This window comes from Scyliorhinus torazame, chromosome 12 (assembly GCF_047496885.1).
Source record: "Scyliorhinus torazame isolate Kashiwa2021f chromosome 12, sScyTor2.1, whole genome shotgun sequence".
Taxonomy (NCBI): domain Eukaryota; kingdom Metazoa; phylum Chordata; class Chondrichthyes; order Carcharhiniformes; family Scyliorhinidae; genus Scyliorhinus; species Scyliorhinus torazame.
This window is the reverse complement of record NC_092718.1, coordinates 16,849,856-16,870,104: the sequence shown is the minus strand read 5'-3', so window position 1 is coordinate 16,870,104 and position 20,249 is coordinate 16,849,856. Positions and strand designations below refer to the sequence as shown.

The 20,249-nt window shown below is 47.6% G+C and overlaps 1 protein-coding gene across 1 annotated transcript; it reads right to left on the bottom strand.

Annotated features, from left to right (window-relative positions):
* Positions 1 to 576: 576 nt before the first annotated feature.
* On the bottom strand, positions 577 to 11,849 carry fem1b (fem-1 homolog b). Its single transcript, XM_072470244.1, has 3 exons — positions 11,776 to 11,849; positions 9,103 to 10,514; positions 577 to 5,481 (listed from the first exon to the last, which is right to left on the bottom strand). The coding sequence occupies exons 1-2, from the start codon at positions 11,847 to 11,849 to the stop codon at positions 9,143 to 9,145; spliced, it is 1,446 nt and encodes a 481-aa protein (XP_072326345.1). The 3' UTR covers positions 577 to 5,481; positions 9,103 to 9,142.
* Between the last annotated feature and the right edge of the window lie 8,400 nt (positions 11,850 to 20,249).

Here is a 20,249-nt window from a genome sequence, read left to right as displayed (position 1 = left end):
GTGAAAATCTGGAACACACTAACCACCGCAACAAGTAGATGCTGGAATTAACTGAAAATGTTAAAACTGGAATTAATAGACTTCTGCCAGTCAAGAGCATGAAAGGCTGGAGAACCATGGACGGTGAATGGAGTTTAGATACATAGGAGCTAATAATAATCAATAACGATCTTTAGTGTCACAAGAAGACAATGAAGTTACTGTGAAAACCCCCTAGTCGCCACACTCCGGCGCCTGTTTGGGTACACGGAGGGAGAATTCAGAATGTCCAATTCACCTAATGTCTTTCGGGACTTGTGGGAGGAAACCGGAGCACCCGGAGGAATCCCACGCAGTCACTGGGAGAACGTGCAGACTCCGCACAGACAGTGACCCAAGCCGGGAATCGAACCCAGGTCCCTGGCGCCGTGAAGCAACAGTGCTAACTGCTGTGCTACCGTGCCGCCCATATATGGTTTAACGGATGAGTAGGATGGGCTCTCGGGGATGAATAGCCTCCTCCACCAACCAATTCCCAAAGTATACAAGTTGTTTCCCAACACCACGCAGAACAAAACACACCGTTGACGACACAAGTCACTACCGTTGACTTTTAATAACAAGTCCTGATTTTTGTTTTCAGTGTGGACATTATAAGGTTATTTAAACAAAACAGTCACATTTTTACAAGATACAGAAGATCAAAAATGTTACATATCTCCCCCCTTTCCACAAAACAGACAGTACAACATTGTAATTCGGTGGAAAAAAAAGAAACAGACAAACGGAGAGTTTAAAAACCCAATAATAAACCTAATTTTCCAAGTAGCAGCGCGCGTTTCAAATTATAGGGAAAATAAATCTGCATCTTGGAAATTGAGCGAAAACAAGTTACATTAGTTGTATATCCTGAGGAGTAAAATAGTGCAAAGTGCCATGGCATTTTAACTCAAAATACAAGTCAGATAGATTCTGCTCCATCCTGAATTTTCATTAATATCTCGTCGCTGATTCACACCGCTAAACTGCTCTTTCTGCTGATCACTTCCCCGACTTGAGATCGAATAACCACAGAGGGAATGGCACAAGTGTTCAAATTTTCTTTTAAATTTTACAAATTACCACAGAAATCAGAAGCTGTCAATGTATAATTTTTTTCTAATTCAACCCTGTAAAAGCACAGCTCTTGTAGGAAGACAAGTCAAATGCCAAGAGAAAGATCTGTTGGGCTGTGTCAAAAAGTGACAACGATTATCAAAATGTCCTAATAGTTTTTCTCCCCTCCCTTTATTTTATCCATTGTTAAGGCATTTGGTGGTACTGTAATTCACTCAGTTTTGCTGTGCAATTTTACATAACATTTAGCTTGAAGAGCAATGGGTCAATGAAAGATAACACTGAACAAAAAAAAAGCACCTTCCCAGATATATTTTAATTCCAAACTCCCTTTTCACGTTGGTTGCTGAGGTGACATTGCCACAGGAGTTGGAGACAAATTACATTAGAAATCTGTTCTTTGGATCTACAATTGGTATCTGTCAAAAGTTATTTTAATTCAACACATTTTACAATTAACTGGTGTTTGCCCCACCATTTATGGCTGCAATCTGTCCCAAAGTACCTTATTGCAAATGACAATACCCTTTTGGTTGCCATTCTGAGTTTACGGAATGTAAAAATGTACTGAAAACAAGGTGACATGCAAAATTCGCAATATTGCTGAATATTTTAATTTAAAACATTTCTCTCTTTTGCACTTCACTCTTCCGTGAACCATGTTCAGACATAAACTGAACTCCCTTTAATGCCCCCCAGTCCAGTTCACCATACAAGAATCTGAGCAGTGTCCACATGCTATTCAACCATGGAGTCAAATCAATCCTGCCCAAATCCAATAGTCTCACAGACATTTCTGATAGATAAGTCCAAGGGTGGGAAATCCCACTTTTCCACTCCAGTTTAGCAATGAAGAGGTTAATTTGAGATCAGCTAACGCAATATAGATCAAACCTTGAATTTTCCTAGTCCAAACTAGCAACTCACAAGGTTCCTTCAGCAGCACCTTCCAAACCTGCAACCCCCGACCACCTAGGACAAGGGCAGCAGATGTACGAGAACACCATCACTGCAAGTTCTCGAGTCACACACCATCCCGAGTTAGAACTGTATCACCATTCCCTCACTGTCACTGGATCAAAATCCTGGAATTCCCTTCCCAATAGCATTGTGGGTGTTCCTACAACACACGGACTGCAGTGGTTCAAAACAATAGCTCATCGCCACCTTCTCAAGGGCAATTAGGGAATAAATGCTGGCCTAGCCACTGACACCCATATCCCTTGAACAAATAACAGCACTCCGTGCAGTGCGCGTTTAGTCACTGAGCTGAGGGTAATCCACACGTTTAAAACTAAAAATGTTATTGAATGTTTGAAAAAAAATATTTTTGAATACAGATCCAAAACTTTAAAACAATGGCCAATCTAATATCTGCAGTGTTCTGTGTTACAGCCCTAATGCTAAATATATCAAAGAACATCATAGGTCATGGGATCTTCGGGTCAGTGATCTGAAATGAACCCGAGCAATGGTTCCTGTTGCCGTCTGTGTGACCTTCCAAAGAATATTCAGAACAAGTGGCGACCACATCCACCCAGAGTGTGTCCCACCCGATACTAAATCAGCCACAATCGCAGCTGCTGAAGGCAGTGGAATCCTCACTTTGCATGGACACACCACTGTATCTCCTATACCAATAATCTGCGAATATTCAGCCCAAGACTGCCACAATACTATAGCACCAGCGAGGTCTATAAAGACCCCTGGATAAAAAAATTAAATTAGCGGAGGCTCCAAAGCGGAAAAGGCATTTTATTCTTTGTGAAAAGGTGACAACATTTATTCTCTCGAAATATAACTAGAGCGGGAAAAGGACACCAAGGTTGTCATATTAGTCATTAGCTGTTAATAACAATTTGCACACTCATCTCACATTAGTGTTGCCCCCAGGACTTCAGTGAACACTACAATTAGCGTGCTTACCCAGCCCACTAGACATATCACACCCTAACAAGTAGGGGAGAGACGGCCTGGGGTTGAAATAAACCATGCTGTCTTGTGAAGTTTTCAGTTAGAGTCCCTGTCAGTACGGAGTATTTGGATGCCGGGGGGGGGGGGGGGGGGGGGGGGGGGGGGGGGGGGGGGGGGGGAGCAGTTGGAGGTCAGTGCAAATCTGTTCCATTGTGCCAAGCTAGAGGAAGAGACGGCCAGCGCTTCCATTTTGAATTAGTGTCCAGGGAGCCGCAGACAGCAGGGTTAACAACCAGGACGTAGGTGGTCTGACGCAGTCTGTTGGCCATCTATGCTCAGGCCTGAAGCACGGCCAATTCAATAAGGGCCAACACCGATGGACTGAAACCCCAGCAAGAGCTCATCGAAGAAGAAAACTGGAAGTATAGAAGGATTTACATTCAAACTCAAGTTGCCCTTGGAGTCCAGTTACACAAGCGTGGCTGATTACTCGTGATACGACAGCTGGAGCAGTTGTAGAGATAAATTAAGAACATAATGTATCAACATTAAACATGCTTTTCCTGTAGCATCTGGCAGAAAACATAAATATCCCGAGCAACACAACTGTATGAGGGCTTTCATGAATGGAGCAGGAAAACAAGAAACAAAAAATAAATCACTTGGGTGAGGTATCGTTTTAATAATTTAGGCATCAAGTACAATTTTGTTTATAAAAATCAAGGCTGTCCTTCAAAATCAGGAGAATTCCGTCCTACCTACATCTTAATTAAATCTCAATTTTCAGTACAAGTATTATGATTGCAACATGTTCAAAACTGTTTATAAATTGGTGACCACAGATCCCTATTGGTTTGTGAATGGTTACCCACAAAATCATAGAACTTAGAGCAGAAGGAGGCCATTCGGCCCATCGAGTCTGCACCGGCCCTTGGAAAGAGCACTTTACTTAAGCCCACGCCTCCACCCTGTCCCTGTAATGCCACCTAACTTTTTTTTGGGACACTAAATGGGCAATTTGGCATGTCCAATCCACCTAACCTGCACATCTTTTGGACTGTGGGAGGAAACCGGAGCACCCGGAAGAAACCCACGCAGACACGGGGAGGAAGTGCAAACTCCACACAGACAGTCACCCGAGGCCGGAATTGAACCCGGGTCCCTAGGCTGTGAGGCAGCAGTGCCAACCACTGTGCTGCCAAATCATGGCACAATCTGTGTTTGTTAGCGCTTCAGTGGGCTATGGGGAATGAGCAGGAGTGGGACTAACTGGACAATTCTTTCAAAAGAGCAGGGTGAGCGGACGGTGCCTCTGCCTTGGTGTACTATTCTATAATTCCACAGCCCTGGTCATTCGGACTCTGGACAGCTTTCCCCTTTCACAGAGGAGAAGCTATTTTGTGCAACAATAGCGGCTGGGCAGGGAGGGGGTTCTCTTTGGATGTTTTATGCCAAATGGGGAGAGCACCTCAACATTTGTAGAAAAAAATTGAAAATTGCGAATCAAAAGTCAACGAAAGCACTCCCGGCACAGTTAAAATTAGGGACAACGTGTAACACTCAGATTAAAAATCCTTTAAAAAAAACACAGGCAATAAAATTGGTCTTTGAAGAACCAAATCAACATTGGGGGAACACATGATTCTTCACCCTTCCTCCACAATCCAAATCTCCAAAACAACTAGTTTGAGTCACAGACAAATGTTTTTCTGTATTTTTTTGTTTATTCCCAGCATTGCCACCCTTTCAGAGTTCTTTAGCCACAAGATCAGCGGTATTAAGAGTCCCATTTCTGTAAACACTTCTCCGTTTTAAGCCAACAGGAAACTTTGATCGTTCAAGTTATAACAATTAAACCAGATTCTTCTTTCAATGCTCAATTGACAATGATCTCTCAATTTCCCCCCTCCCATGTGGTTTCCCTTTCCCAAAATTCAACCTACAGTTCCGGGATTTAAGTTCTTTTTTCATAGATATATATATATATTTTTCTATAGATTTACAAACAGATAAATCGAAATAATAAAACCGTACAAAAGAGTGATCTGAGTTTCTACTGAGCAACCCCGATCTTTTCTCAAGACAAGAGAACGGGCACCAGAACTGATCTTGGTGTGCAGAGTAGTCGAATTTGATCACTGTTTTTTGGATGAGACAGAACAGATTCATCTAAAGCAGCAACAGATTCAACGAGGCGTGATCTGATTTATTCCATTGGGATTCTTGGAGGGGGCTGGGGTATTTTTTTCCATTTTTCCCCCCCAATGATTTAAAGCCAGCAACATGAGCCAAGGAATTATAGTTGTGGATTCCTGAATGTGTGAAATGTGGAGCTAATCTTAGACCTCAGCCCAACAGCCAAATACATTTACACTGAATGCAGATGTTCTCCGATTGCTGCTCCTCTGTGTGAAAGACTTTCGCAAACTCGCTCGTCCCTATGTTCGTTCGTGAACTATGAGCCTTTCCCATCTGTGAAATAACAGGAATTTAGAGTCAGTGAGATATTCGAGATGTGCTAAATATCAAATTTGCTAACCTGAGATTTGATGTCCTTCGAAATTTGTCGCCATTCCACAGCGCGGGAATCAAAACAAGGACCTGCCCTGGATGTCTCTCAGCTACACACTTGCTTTATCAACTGAGCCATTGGAGATGCGAATGAAGCACTACAAATTCTAAAATAATAGCTCACAAATGGTTTGTTCCAATCATTGAGATTTTCTTTGCTGAAGCTAATTAATTACAGAAATACGCCGAATGGTCAAATCCTATAGCTAATGAAAAATGTTGAACGATTTTCACTTTTAGGCTTGGCAGGAGGTTAGATAATTATCCCAGGTTTGGGTTTCAAGTTTAATATACACAGTGAGCCCACCCAAGACCCACAAGTGACCTGTTTTTCTTTATTCTTGCATAGGATGTGGACATTGCTGACAAGGCCAGCATTTGCTGCCCATCCCTAATTGCCCATGCACTGAGTGGTTTGCTTGACCATTTCAGGGGACAGTTAAGAGGCAACCACATTGCTGTGGGTCTGGAGTCAAATGTGGGCCAGACCGGGTAAGGACAGCAGATTTCCTTCCCTAAAGGGCATTAGTGAACCAGATGGGTTTTTACGACAATAGCTACGTGGTCGCCATTTCTGAGACCAGATGGTTTTTTTTGTTACATATTCCAGGTGCATCAATGAAATTCGAATTCCACCAGCTGCCGCGGTAGGATTCTGGATTACTAGTTCAATGGCATTACCACTACTCCACCATTTCCCCAAATACAAGAATTTAATGAAAAAGAAGTTTGACAATGCACTACATTGCATTGTGCTAAGTTCTGTCCTGATGCATATCATGGGTTTTGAACAACTAACTTTCTAGCATAAGTAGTCCCTGCAATGTGAGTTAATTGGAAAAAGGTTAAAATATTAGATAAACTTACATTATTATGCAAGACGTGGCCAGTGCCCTAACCCTATTCTTCATTGTTAACATTCAGAGATTTCAATGGTCTACAACAGGAACATGAGGCCTTGGGTTGAGGTCTCTCGGTACAGTCAGTACTGGACTGATAGCAATATGGTCGCCATTTCACAGCTTGACTCGACTGAAGGTCAGTATCGAGCAGAATGTTGCCGTTGCAATTGAACTTGAAATCTAAATTGAGCAATTTAAGTCGTAACTTGACAATAGGTGCCTCCACCAATCCAAATCCATCGACATAAAGTCACATCACTGTTCGGAATTAACTTCTTTCATACAAGTTAGCTTTCTTTTAACCTCTATACGGGTCTAGCTAAAAGAATCCAGACTTGCCAGGATTGGCTGTGAGTGACATTTCATCAGGAATAAATGATTAACAAAAGTAAGGAATAAGTAAAACAAATTAAAAATGGCAATGTACAGTTTCCCGTCTATTAACTATAAAAAAACATGTACGATAACCACGGCACCATTTTTGTAGAATGCCAGAAAACCTAAAAATACAGAATATCGGTGCTGTTTTTGCAATTCTCTCTCTATTTTCCAAGATTTATAATTTGGAGTTTTACACTCAGTGTTCATCGTGACTACCAAAACTACTCAAAGCAGCCGACATGCATAAGGTTAATAAGGGCTGAAACCAACTGGAGTTGACCCATGTAACGCTGGGCCCACTGCTGACAGACCTCCGAACAACAGCACTACAATCTGCAACCCAGGACACAGTGCCGCACTTAATGTTTAACAATTATTTGCAACGAGGGTCAAGTTTTGAACCAAAACACTCTCGGACAAGCTGCCATAGCTACATATTAGTAAATCCCATTTTACAAATGAAAATAAAACTTTGAAGGGGGTAGAAATGATTCCAATTGTTACCATCTGCACAGCAGGTTTGAATCCCCACTGGTAGTTTACCGACCGCTACGCTCAATTCCAGGGTTAGGATTTCATCACCAGCCCCCAAGAATTTGATCTTTAAAAAGCACAGGCCAAAATAATTGTTTGATATGTTCGAATTGAGCATTACATTTTATAGATCAATACAGGTTATCAGGTCCATCGTTCATTTGTCTTGGTGTATCTCCTCACTAGTTATGCCTCATGCGCAAGCCCAGACTGAATGGCTGCAGGGCATCAGCCATATGGGGTTCTAATGTCGCCTGACCTAATACACAAATAGGAGGGATCCCCGATTGATTTACGATGAGCTCCAGGTCACACAGAGCAAACAAGGTCATAGAATTGTGCCAAATTCCCATTAATTTTAAAACGCAGTTTGAAAGTACCCAGGCTCGAACTGTACTCAATCTGTGCAACATTAACACGAAGGGCTGTAAAACTCTAATGATTGCAAGCTGATCGGAAGAATTAAGGTTACGGTGCAGTGCAGGTTTTGTTAAGTTTAGATGGTGTTGCAACCACTCCAATCAATTTATTCGCTAAAGCTTTCAGTAACAAAAAGGTGAGGAGAAATGTGAGAACATGCTGGATATTCTGATAACTTGCCATGGGTTCCCTGCAGAGGATCTTTAGGTCAAACAAAACCAATAGCCAAGTACAAACTACAGACTGTACAAGAATAGAAGATGCAACTCTGGCATGTTTTACACAAAGTGTCTGATTTACTACCGGACCAAGCATGTACTGTGACTCGAACCGGGTGCAGTATGTTCCTTCTACAAGGAGCATCAAAGCAGCTTTCTAGAATTTGTGGTACCACTTGTACACTTGGGTGTTTTTGACATTCCCAATGGTCATATCTCGAACATCAATAAAAAGCTCAATCTTAATGACAACCCATGATCGAATAGGCACTCGAATAGGCAATCTCCCTACTCAGTTGTTCGCAGGTTAAGCTAGCTGTGCCATCACAGGAGTCAGGTAATAAAAGTTCACCAATTAAAATTAATCAATCTATGATTTTTAAGTCCTTTGTTTGAAATTGGATCCCAGGCTGAATGTAGAAGTATACTTCCAGATACTTTGGTTGGGACCGTCATTTACCCAACACAGTGCCAGTCAATATGGGGAATAACATTAACATTACATCTAACCTTTCAGACTCAGGCATGCAGAATTATTCCAACATCACCAGACATTTAGCAACCAGTGAATAGTCTGAATCTAAACGAGCCGAGATTCCCCCAGCAGGCTATTTTGCTTGCATTGTAAAGTGTACAATGAATGAAGGACAGGAAAGTGTGCCCACGTTAAGAGGTACAAGTCCAAACATCCTGTGATAATGTTCTTATTAACAGTGCTCCGAATCCTAAATTTGGCAGGCAATACTGGAGAGATAGAGCTCTTGATTTATGTCCCGTTACAGCCCCAGAAAGAGCAACTCATTTTAGTAACTCCACATTACCATGTCTTTAGAAGACACGGGGTGGATATTACCCCAACACATTAAAAAAAATTTAATATCAATTTTTCAGACGTTCGATTACGGCCATCCTCCATCATCTCAGCCTATTTGACAGACGTGTCACATGGAAGCATTGTCTAAAATCAGTGTGGTTATGGTGAGAGATGTGAAATGGTGAGAAACTAAACAACTTAAAACAATTGTGCAGACCAACCAATTCCAAGAAGCGATAGGTTATGGACATACCTAGTACCAGTTTGGTAAAGAATCACCTGACTATTGAGAGTTAATGAAATTCTACAAACTCTTCCAATGCCTGAGGAATCTGGCTTTTGTAACTGATGTTGTGAACTCGCACGGCTCGGGCAGCCAGGCACTTTAGGCTCATTTTCATCTGAGTCTTGAGGAGGATTTCAGACACGCCGGTGGTGCTTTTGTCCAATGGGGTCTTTTTCTGCTTGTTGGTCATGTCGGCGTGAGCACCAGCCTCTACCAGGCTGATTATGATGGCGTGCAGTGTGAGGAAGTCGCTGATGGGCCGGTTATACTGCACAATGATGTGCAGGGGCCCGTTACCATCCTTGTCCACGGCGTTCATGTCGGCCCCACAGTCGAGCAGCAGCTTAGTGACCTGTGCGCTGGGGAAGCTGCACACGTCATTGGTATGGAAATCGTCCACTGGCGTGCCCGAGTTCACCGCCAGGTGTAACAGGCTGGATCCCTCCCTGGTCCGGGGATCCAGGTGAATCAGTTTGTAGATCTGCTTGTTGATGCGAGCTCGTTCCTCCTCACAACACTGCGTTTTGGTGGAGATGCACACGAGGTACAAAAAGGTAAAAATGTTCGACTCACAATTGTCCATGGCCGCGTGAATGTCCACCTCGGACGAGTCTTTGATCCGCGACAAACCCCGTTCTATTTCCAGGACACTGCATTTCAAGACACTCTCCACATCCCGGGCCTTCACCGGCTCATTCAAGTGGATCATCTGGGAAAAGACCTGAGCAAATCGCAGGAGATCTTTGTGTGTGTTTCGGTTTCCTTTCTGTCGCAAGCACAAGGCGTGGAGCCACAACTTGATGCATTGTTCGAACTCCATATTGTCCGCATACACGGCCCCCCTGTAAATGATAGGGTGCGAAACGTCGATGTTGTCAGAACCCAGAATCCGTTCACGGACTATCAGCCCCTCCATGTGGAGGGCATCCCTATCCTGTCGGATGGCCTCGAGTTCAGGCAGGGTCTTGCACTCAGTCCGCCCGCTGTAAGCCTCGATGGAGGGCAGGGTGGCCTTCTCCATTGAGTTGTTGGGGTCACGGTGCCGCTCAAGCATGGCCAGGTACAGATAGTGGTAGGTCTTCTCGATGTCGTAGTTCTCTCGGTCATTGGCGAAGGAGGCGCCGAGCAGCTCCAGCGCTTCAATCCGACTCCTCCGGTCGCAGTCCACGTGTGACAGTAGCAGCTCCACCACGTCTGCCTTACAGCTTTCCGCTGCTACCTTCAAAGGTGTCATCCCATGGCCATTCACCACCATGGTTGCCCGCCACTTCACCAACTCCTTCACAATTTCCAAGTGGCCAGCCTCAGCAGCGAAGTGCAGTGCAGTGGCCCCACACTGTGCCTTGGCATTGGGATCTGCGTGCTGCTCCAACAGGTACCTGGGAAAACACACAACAGAGGTCTTAGGACAAAGCAGAAAATGCTGGAAATACTCAGGTCAAGTAGTATCTGAGAGAGAAATAATTAATATTTCAGGTCATCAGAACCTTAGAACCCAGCACTTCACAACAAAGAAAATCCCCAGACAGATCAGTAGATAAATGCACTGATAGGTATGACGCAGTATCAATACACAAATATTTTTTTTTATAAATTGAAGAGTGGGGATTCTCCTTTCTGATTTCTATCCTGCGATGCTTTCTGTGATGTGTAGGTTATTTGTGATAACCTCCACTGTAAGGGTATGATCAGACTCCACTCTCCCATTTGGTTAGGTTATTTGCTACACTCACTGCCAGGGTTCACAAAGTACTAGTTGTCAACAGGGCACATGGTAGCAGAAGATGAAAACAAACTACACCCCAGAATGGAGTCAGTGCCTACTAATCAGGGAGGGAGTAGAGAAATCTGCCGATAAAACTAGTGCGAGGGGGAGAAATGGAAAGCCAGATTCAATTCCTAAGGATAATTTGTCAACTCCAGTCCACAACAAATTAGCGGAGGAAGAAAATGTTGGACATTGCAGGCAGTGCCTGAAGGGGTGGAGAATAAAGATTCAGTAGATTGGTTCAAAAGTGAACAGAATATGTGCCTAAAAAAGGATAGTTTTGCAGGGTCCTGCGGAAAGTGCAGGGACCAGGACTAATTGGATAGTTCTTTCAAAGAGATAGCAGAGGTATGAGTCAAATAAATCTCACAGCAGAGGAGGCTACACGCGGGTATCCAGGTTCTGCACAGCAATCTTTGCAAGTTATAAAGACCAAAGCAATACATTTTAAAAATGAGTAAACCACCAACTAGCCAATGAAGACAGCAAGTGAGTGTTTGCACCAAACATCACCCCAAGCAGCAGACATTAGCTGAGCCTCGAGGAAGCCAGTTTCAGAACCTCAGTTATCAATCACCATACTACAGACAGCTAAAGCTTCAATCTTCGCTGATCAGACACATAGGTAATTCAATTTGTCCTATTCTGCCAATCACGAGACACAATGAATTTCTACGTCTCAGTTGTACAATAACCAATCTGCCGTATTTAGTTCTGAGCCGCACAAACCCCCGGGGTCCCGGGTTTGTTCCTTCCACTGCACTGAACTACTGGACGGTCCAGATCAGTAGTTCGGGCTCTGGCAGGAACCAATTGAGCACCAGGTCCCAGGAAGTGCAGATTTATGTCAGATAGGACAGGATCAGGTTTACCTCCTCCAGTCCGACAAACCTCCGAAATCTGAGTTTTTCTCTCGCTCTGGACTCTTCCATATCTCCAATTTCATTCACCATAAATCACCGATAGCCGTGCCTTCTGCAATATAGGACTAAGCTGTGCGATTTCCACCCGAAACCCCTCTACCTTTGTGGCGCTCCTTAAAACATGCTTTTTGGGCCAGGTTTCTGGTAACCTTCCCTAATATTTTCACTATTTGGCTTGGTGCAAAAATTAGACTGCTAATCAGGCCAATGAGGTGCTTATAATGTTTCACTATGTTGAAGGTGCTATAAAAATGCAAAGTGCAGTTCATTACCCCAGGGGGGGGGGGGGGGGGGGGAAGAATCAGAGTTACTTACATAAGCAGAATGGCTATTAGGTGAAGTAATGAAGGGCTCCGTGTACCAGAATCACCACCCAATAAGTCAGACATTAAAAAAGCAAGTTATCACACACCACTGCCAGTCACTAACTTTAGTTGATTAGCACTAATCAGCACTGTCTTAATCGATCTCTTGATTTCTGACATTATAATAGTGACTACACTTAAAAAGTACTTCATTGGCACCGAGAACTATGGAGGTCTTATTAGGCGCTATACAAAAGGGCCATTTTCAACAGCGCTGCAGTTGCTGGACCTGAAACTGGAGCACATCATACAAGCCTCCTAGTCAGAGAACAGCAAGAGCTGTAAACTGGAGAGTAAGTGCTTTGCTGTGGAAAGAGCAAGCCTCAAAGACGCATCACTGCAACACACACCTCTAGGAAACAGAAAACAATGTAGGAAATACTCAACAACCCAATGTGCATCTAAAAACAAAAGAGAAGCTAATGCTGTGCGTGCAGCTAAATTCCACCTTGGAAAAAGAGTGGGAAAGCACTAAATGCTCAGTCTTCACCCTCCCACCTCCACTTTGTATAAAATATTCCAGTCAAAGTAGTTCAAACCATGAATTGTGGCAGTATGGACTTGTACACAAAGGGAACAAATTCAAAACATATGTCCGAGTGCTCACAGAAATCACAAGTTTTCCTGTTATTATAGTAATAACCTGAACTGTTTAAAGCATCCGCAGGGCTTTTTTTCTCAACTTAAGGTCACAACTATCAGCAACAATTTTAGCTCCACAATTCCATAGCTAACTCAATAAAACATCTTAACTACATCAGAGCTTGTATTTATACAGGCTTTTCATACACTAATGAGTTACTTTGAAGTATAGTCACTGTTGCTATGTAGGCAGACATTTTGCACAGCAAGATCCCACACAGCATTGGGACGAATGACCAACGAATCTGGTTTTGTTCGTGCTGGTTAATAGGGGAATGTTGGCGGGGACATCAGGTGAACTCATTCCAGCTCGCCTCTTTAAAGTACGATGGTATTTTTACACATTCTTGGCTAAATGTACCATCCAGAGGACCTTGCCTCCAGGTTTGTGGCATTTTCTTGATATTACATTAAAGTACTATGGATCAGTGTACGCATTCAGATGCTGGTGGGTTCTCAGAGGCTCCCTTGAGCTGCCCCATCAACAGCACTCCTTGGTCTGGATTAAGCTTGCACAGAGGTTAACTTAGTTCCACATAGGGCGGCATGTTGGCACAGTGGTTAGCACCGCTGCCTACGACCCCTACAACCCAAAGATGTGCAAGATAGGTGGATTGGCCACGCTAAATTGGCCCTTAATTGGAAAAAAATAATTGGGTACTCTAAATTTTTTTTTTTAAATAAAAAAACAACTTAATTCCACATAAGCTTACAGTTTGCAAAAGCGGCCCAGAAGAACAAATTCCAACCTCGGAGAAACAAAAGGTTCCTCCAGCTTGCAACATTCACCAGTACCACAACCTTCAGGTCACTACCTTGTAATGTGTACAGAAAAACAGAAATATGCATTCATACATAGCACTTTTTACACATTTAGGGATGTGCCAAATTGCTCAACAGCAAATTACATTTGTTGCTGAACTGTAGTCACTGATGATTTGTAGGCAAGCTCTGAAGCCAACATACACACAGCAAAGTCCCACAAAGGCCAATGAGATGGACCAGTCGATCAGGGCTTTTTTTTTTTCAATGAGGGATAAGTGTTGGCCAGGACATCAGGAGGACTCCCTTGCTCTTCTTTGAATAGTGGTACATTCCTTTGAAAAATAGACATTGCCTTGGGTTTAATATCTCATCTGAGAAACTCCAGTAAATCAGCACTGCCGTAGCACCGCACTGAAGTATTATCCTGGATTATGTGTTGCTCCCTTGAGCTGAGGCTTGAATCTACCACCTTCTGACACAACAACAAGAATGCCACCAATGAGCTAAAGCTTCTGTGTAAAAATAGTATGCTCGCGAGCACAGACATTGTTACACTAGACTCCATACACACAAAAAATTAATAAGAGAGACAAGCAAGTATTGAATGCCAAGTACTTCCTTGTTGAAAACTAAATAGACAAACATTTAACAACTGAACAAATCCTCTCGCCAAACAATTAAACTCAGTGTCTAACGTGGTGCCTCCATGCTGACAGACTACATTGTGTATTATATGATATAAAATTATAGCACATATAACGCAAGAAGGCTCCCTTAATGCGACCTGCAGATCTGATAGAAAAAGGGGAAAGAGGATAAATAGAAGTAAACAAATATTTTCTTATACACAATTGCTTTGGAGGTTTAATTTACATAGACTACCCTTAACATTTTAGTGTCTTTATTATTGCAACAATAGTGTTCATTTCAGTACCACCAAGGTTCCTTAAATTCACTGGCAGCTCAAGGTTGAAACTTAAGTGCTGACTTAGAAGCGGTGGGATTTTATGTCTGAAAATAATTAGCTATTATAGCAATAGCAGCAATATTCCGCTAGTAAGCAATAACCTCACCCCACTTGGTACATTGTTTTCTTATCCAACAGCTCCCCAGTGTATGGACTAGCTTTTGTTAATACAAAATTGTTCTTTCGCATGCAAAAGACCCCCAGAATCACACGGTCAAAGTAAGCAACTTAATTAGAACAGCGTTTACAAATAGGAGGCCACGATGCTAGAAATGACCTCTATATTGGACGAACAGTTTGCGAATAGCTTGGATCGTTTTTAACCGCACTGTGGCCTTGATCTGTTTGGGTATAATTTTGCAATTATGAGATGTGTGTATGTGAAGATTTTACTTCCCTGCGACCCGAGCAGTTGTATATGCCATGTGAATTGCTGATCACCTTTAACATCAGCATTAGCCTATTTATTATATACGGGCAAATGCCAAGGGTAACGGATTATTCATCAGAAATATGTCAAGACAAATGTTATTCTCAGTGCATCCACCCTTGCGCATACCTCTGGACAGAGCATCACTCATCATCCTTCAATTCCCTTGGGATATTGTGCACAACTCTGGTCGCCACACTACCAGAAGGTTGTGGAGGCTTTGGAGAGGGTACAGAGGAGGATTCCCAGGATGTTGCCTGGTCTGGAGGGTGTTAGCTATGCGGAGAGGATGAATAGACTCGGACTGTGTTCATTAGAATGACGGAGGTTGAGGGGTGACCTGATAGGGGTCTACAAGATTACGAGGTGCATGGATAGAGTGAATGGGCAGGCACTCTTTCCCAGGGTGGAGGGGTCAGTCATCAGGGGGCATAGGTTTAAGGTCCATGGGACCTTAAAGTTTAGAGGAGATGAGCGAGGCAGGTTTTTTTTTTTTTTTTTTATACACAGAGTGCCTGGAAAGCATTGCCAGGGAAGGTTGTGGAAGCAGATACATTAACTGCGTTCAAAAGGCATCCTGACAAATACATGGATAGGATGGATATAGAGAGATACGGCACAAGGAAGTGCTGAGGGTTTTCATAAGAATCATAGGATTTACAGTGCTGAAGGAGGCCACTCGGCCCATCGAGTCTGCACCGGCCCTTACAAAGAGCACCCTACTGAAACCCACGTATCTACGCTATCCCCGTAACTTAGTAACCCCCACTTAACATTTTTTGGACACTAAGGGCAATTTAGCATGGCAAATCCACCTAACCCGCACATCTTTGGACTGTGGAAGGAAACCGGAGCACCCGGAGGAAACACACGGGGAGAATGTGCAGACTCCACACTGACAGTGACCCAGCCGGGAATCGAACGTGGGACCCTGGAGCTGTGAAGCAACTGTGCTAACCACTATGCTTCTGTGCTGCCCCTTTTGGCCATGGTTGATATCATGACCGGTACAGCCTTGATGGCCGAAGGGCCTGTTCCTGTGCTGTATTGTTCTTTGTTATTTCCCATCATGGGATAATCTCAATACATTCTACCCATGTGTTATTACCTTTGAATGTGCACTGCATCCCTTCTGGCCCATAAATGCCAGTAACCTCTACACTCCACCAAGACAGCCACACCCTCCTCCATCACCTTCACCCGCCCTCCTCCAACACTCTCCACGCTAACGCAGTATCCAGCTCCTCCATCGCCGCCGCCAACACAGCACCCTTCTCCTCCATCACCCTCCCAACACAGCACTCCGCTCCTCCATCACCCTCCCAACACAGCACCCCGCTCCTCCATCACCCTCCCAACACAGCACCCCGCTCCTCAATCACCTCCACGCCAACACAGCACCCCGCTCTGCCATCACCCTCCCAACACAGCACCCTATTCCGCCATCACCCTCCCCAACACAGCACCCTGCTCCGCCATCACCCCCACGACAACACAGCACTCCGCACCTCCATCACCCTCCCAACACAGCACTCCGCACCTCCATCACCCTCCCAACACAGCACTCTGCACCTCCATCACCCTCCCAACACAGCACCCCGCTCCGCCATCGCCCTCCCAACACAGCACTCCGCTCCGCCATCACCCCCACGCCAACACAGCACTCCGCTCCACCATCACCCCCACGCCAACACAGCACTCCGCTCCGCCATCGCCCCATGCCAACATAGCACCCCGCTCCTCCATCAACCCCACGCCAACACAGCACCCCACTCCTCCATCACCCCCACGCCAACAGAGCACCCCGCTCCTCCATCACCCCAACGCCAACACAGCACCCCGCTCCTCCATCACCCCCACGCCAACACAGCACCCCGCTCCTCCATCACCCCCACGCCAACACAGCACCCTGCTCCTCAATCACCCTCCCCAACACAGCACCCCGCTCCTCCATCACCCTACCAACACAGCACCCCGCTCCTCCATCACCCCCACGCCAACACAGCACTCCGCTCCGCCATCACCCCCACGCCAACACAGCACTCCGCTCCGCCACCGCCCCATGCCAACACAGCACCCCGATCCTCCATCACCCCACGCCAACAGAGCACCCTGCTCCTCCATCACCCTCCCCAACACAGCAACCCGCTCCTCCATCACCCTCCCAACACAGCACCCCGCTCCTCCATCACCCTCCCAACACAGCACCCCGCTCCTCCATCACCCCCACGCTAATACAGCACCCCGCTCCTCCATCACCCTCACCAACACAGCACCCCGCTCCTCCATCACCCTCCCGACACAGCACCCCGCTCCTCAATCACCCCCACGCCAACACAGCACCCCGCTCTGCCATCACCCTCCCCAACACAGCACCCCGCTCCTCCATCACCCTCATCAACACAGCACCCCTCTCTTCCATCACCGTCCCCAACACAGCACTCCGCTCCTCCATCACCCTCCCCAACACAGCACCCCTCTCCTCCATCACCCTCCCGAACACAGCACCCCGCTCCTCCATCACCCTCCCGAACACAGCACCCCGCTCTTCCATCACCCTCATCAACACAGCACCCCTCTCCTCCATCACCCTCCCCAACACAGCACCCCGCTCCTCCATCACCCTCATCAACACAACACCCCTCTCCTCCATCACCGTCCCCAACACAGCACTCCGATCCTCCATCACACCTCCCAACACAGCACCCCGTTCCTCCATCACCCTCCATATCACAGCACCCCGCTCCGCCATCACCCTCCCCAACACAGCACCCCGCTCCGCCATCACCCTCCCCAACACAGCACCCCGCTCCATCATCACCCTCCCCAACACAGCACTCCGCTCCTCCATCACCCCCCCCAACGCAGCACTCCGCTCCTCCATCACATCTCGCCAACACAGCACCCCGCTCTGCCATCACCCTCTCCAACACAGCACCCTGCTCCGCAATCACCCTCCCCAACACAGCACCCCGCTCCTCAATCACCACCACGACAACACAGCACTCCGCACCGCCATCACCCTCCCTACACAGCACCCCGCTCCGCCATCACCCTCCCAACACAGCACTCCGCTCTGCCATCACCCCCACGCCAACACAGCACTCCGCTCCGCCATCACCCCCACGCCAACACAGCACTCCGCTCCGCCATCACCCCCACGCCAACACAGCACTCCGCTCCTCAATCACCCCCACGACAACACAGCACTCCGCACCTCCATCACCCTCCCAACACAGCACTCCGCACCTCCATCACCCTCCCAACACAGCACTCTGCACCTCCATCACCCTCCCAACACAGCACCCCGCTCCGCCATCACCCTCCCAACACAGCACTCCGCTCCGCCATCACCCCCACGCCAACACAGCACTCCGCTCCACCATCACCCCCACGCCAACACAGCACTCCGCTCCGCCATCGCCCCATGCCAACATAGCACCCCGCTCCTCCATCAACCCCACGCCAACACAGCACCCCACTCCTCCATCACCCCCACGCCAACAGAGCACCCCGCTCCTCCATCACCCCAACGCCAACACAGCACCCCGCTCCTCCATCACCCCCACGCCAACACAGCACCCCGCTCCTCCATCACCCCCACGCCAACACAGCACCCTGCTCCTCAATCACCCTCCCCAACACAGCACCCCGCTCCTCCATCACCCTACCAACACAGCACCCCGCTCCTCCATCACCCCCATGCCAACACAGCACTCCGCTCCGCCATCACCCCCACGACAACACAGCACTCCGCTCCGCCACCGCCCCATGCCAACACAGCACCCCGATCCTCCATCACCCCACGCCAACAGAGCACCCTGCTCCTCCATCACCCTCCCCAACACAGCAACCCGCTCCTCCATCACCCTCCCAACACAGCACCCCGCTCCTCCATCACCCTCCCAACACAGCACCCCGCTCCTCCATCACCCCCACGCTAATACAGCACCCCGCTCCTCCATCACCCTCACCAACACAGCACCCCGCTCCTCCATCACCCTCCCGACACAGCACCCCGCTCCTCAATCACCCCCACGCCAACACAGCACCCCCGCTCTGCCATCACCCTCCCCAACACAGCACCCCGCTCCTCCATCACCCTCATCAACACAGCACCCCTCTCTTCCATCACCGTCCCCAACACAGCACTCCGCTCCTCCATCGCCCTCCCCAACACAGCACCCCTCTCCTCCATCACCCTCCCGAACACAGCACCCCGCTCCTCCATCACCCTCCCGAACACAGCACCCCGCTCTTCCATCACCCTCATCAACACAGCACCCCTCTCCTCCATCACCCTCCCCAACACAGCACCCCGCTCCTCCATCACCCTCATCAACACAACACCCCTCTCCTCCATCACCGTCCCCAACACAGCACTCCGATCCTCCATCACACCTCCCAACACAGCACCCCGTTCCTCCATCACCCTCCATATCACAGCACCCCGCTCCGCCATCACCCTCCCCAACACAGCACCCCGCTCCGCCATCACCCTCCCCAACACAGCACCCCGCTCCATCATCACCCTCCCCAACACAGCACTCCGCTCCTCCATCACCCCCCCCAACGCAGCACTCCGCTCCTCCATCACATCTCGCCAACACAGCACCCCGCTCTGCCATCACCCTCTCCAACACAGCACCCTGCTCCGCAATCACCCTCCCCAACACAGCACCCCGCTCCTCAATCACCACCACGACAACACAGCACTCCGCACCGCCATCACCCTCCCTACACAGCACCCCGCTCCGCCATCACCCTCCCAACACAGCACTCCGCTCTGCCATCACCCCCACGCCAACACAGCACTCCGCTCCGCCATCACCCCCACGCCAACACAGCACTCCGCTCCGCCATCACCCCCACGCCAACACAGCACTCCGCTCCGCCATCGCCCCATGCCAACAAAGCAAGCCGCTCCTCCATCACCCCCACGCCAACACAGCACCCCGCTCCTCCATCACCCTCCCCAACACAGCACCCCGCTCCTCCATCACCCTCCCAACACAGCACCCCGCTCCTCCATCACCCACACGCCAATACAGCACCCCGCTCCTCCATCACCCTCCCCAACACAGCACCCCGCTCCTCCATCACCCTCCCAACACAGCACCCCGCTCCTCCATCACCCACACGCCAATACAGCACCCCGCTCCTCCATCACCCTCATCAACACAGCACCCCTCTCCTCCATCACCCACCCCAACACAGCACTCCGCTCCTCCATCACCCTCCCAACACAGCACTC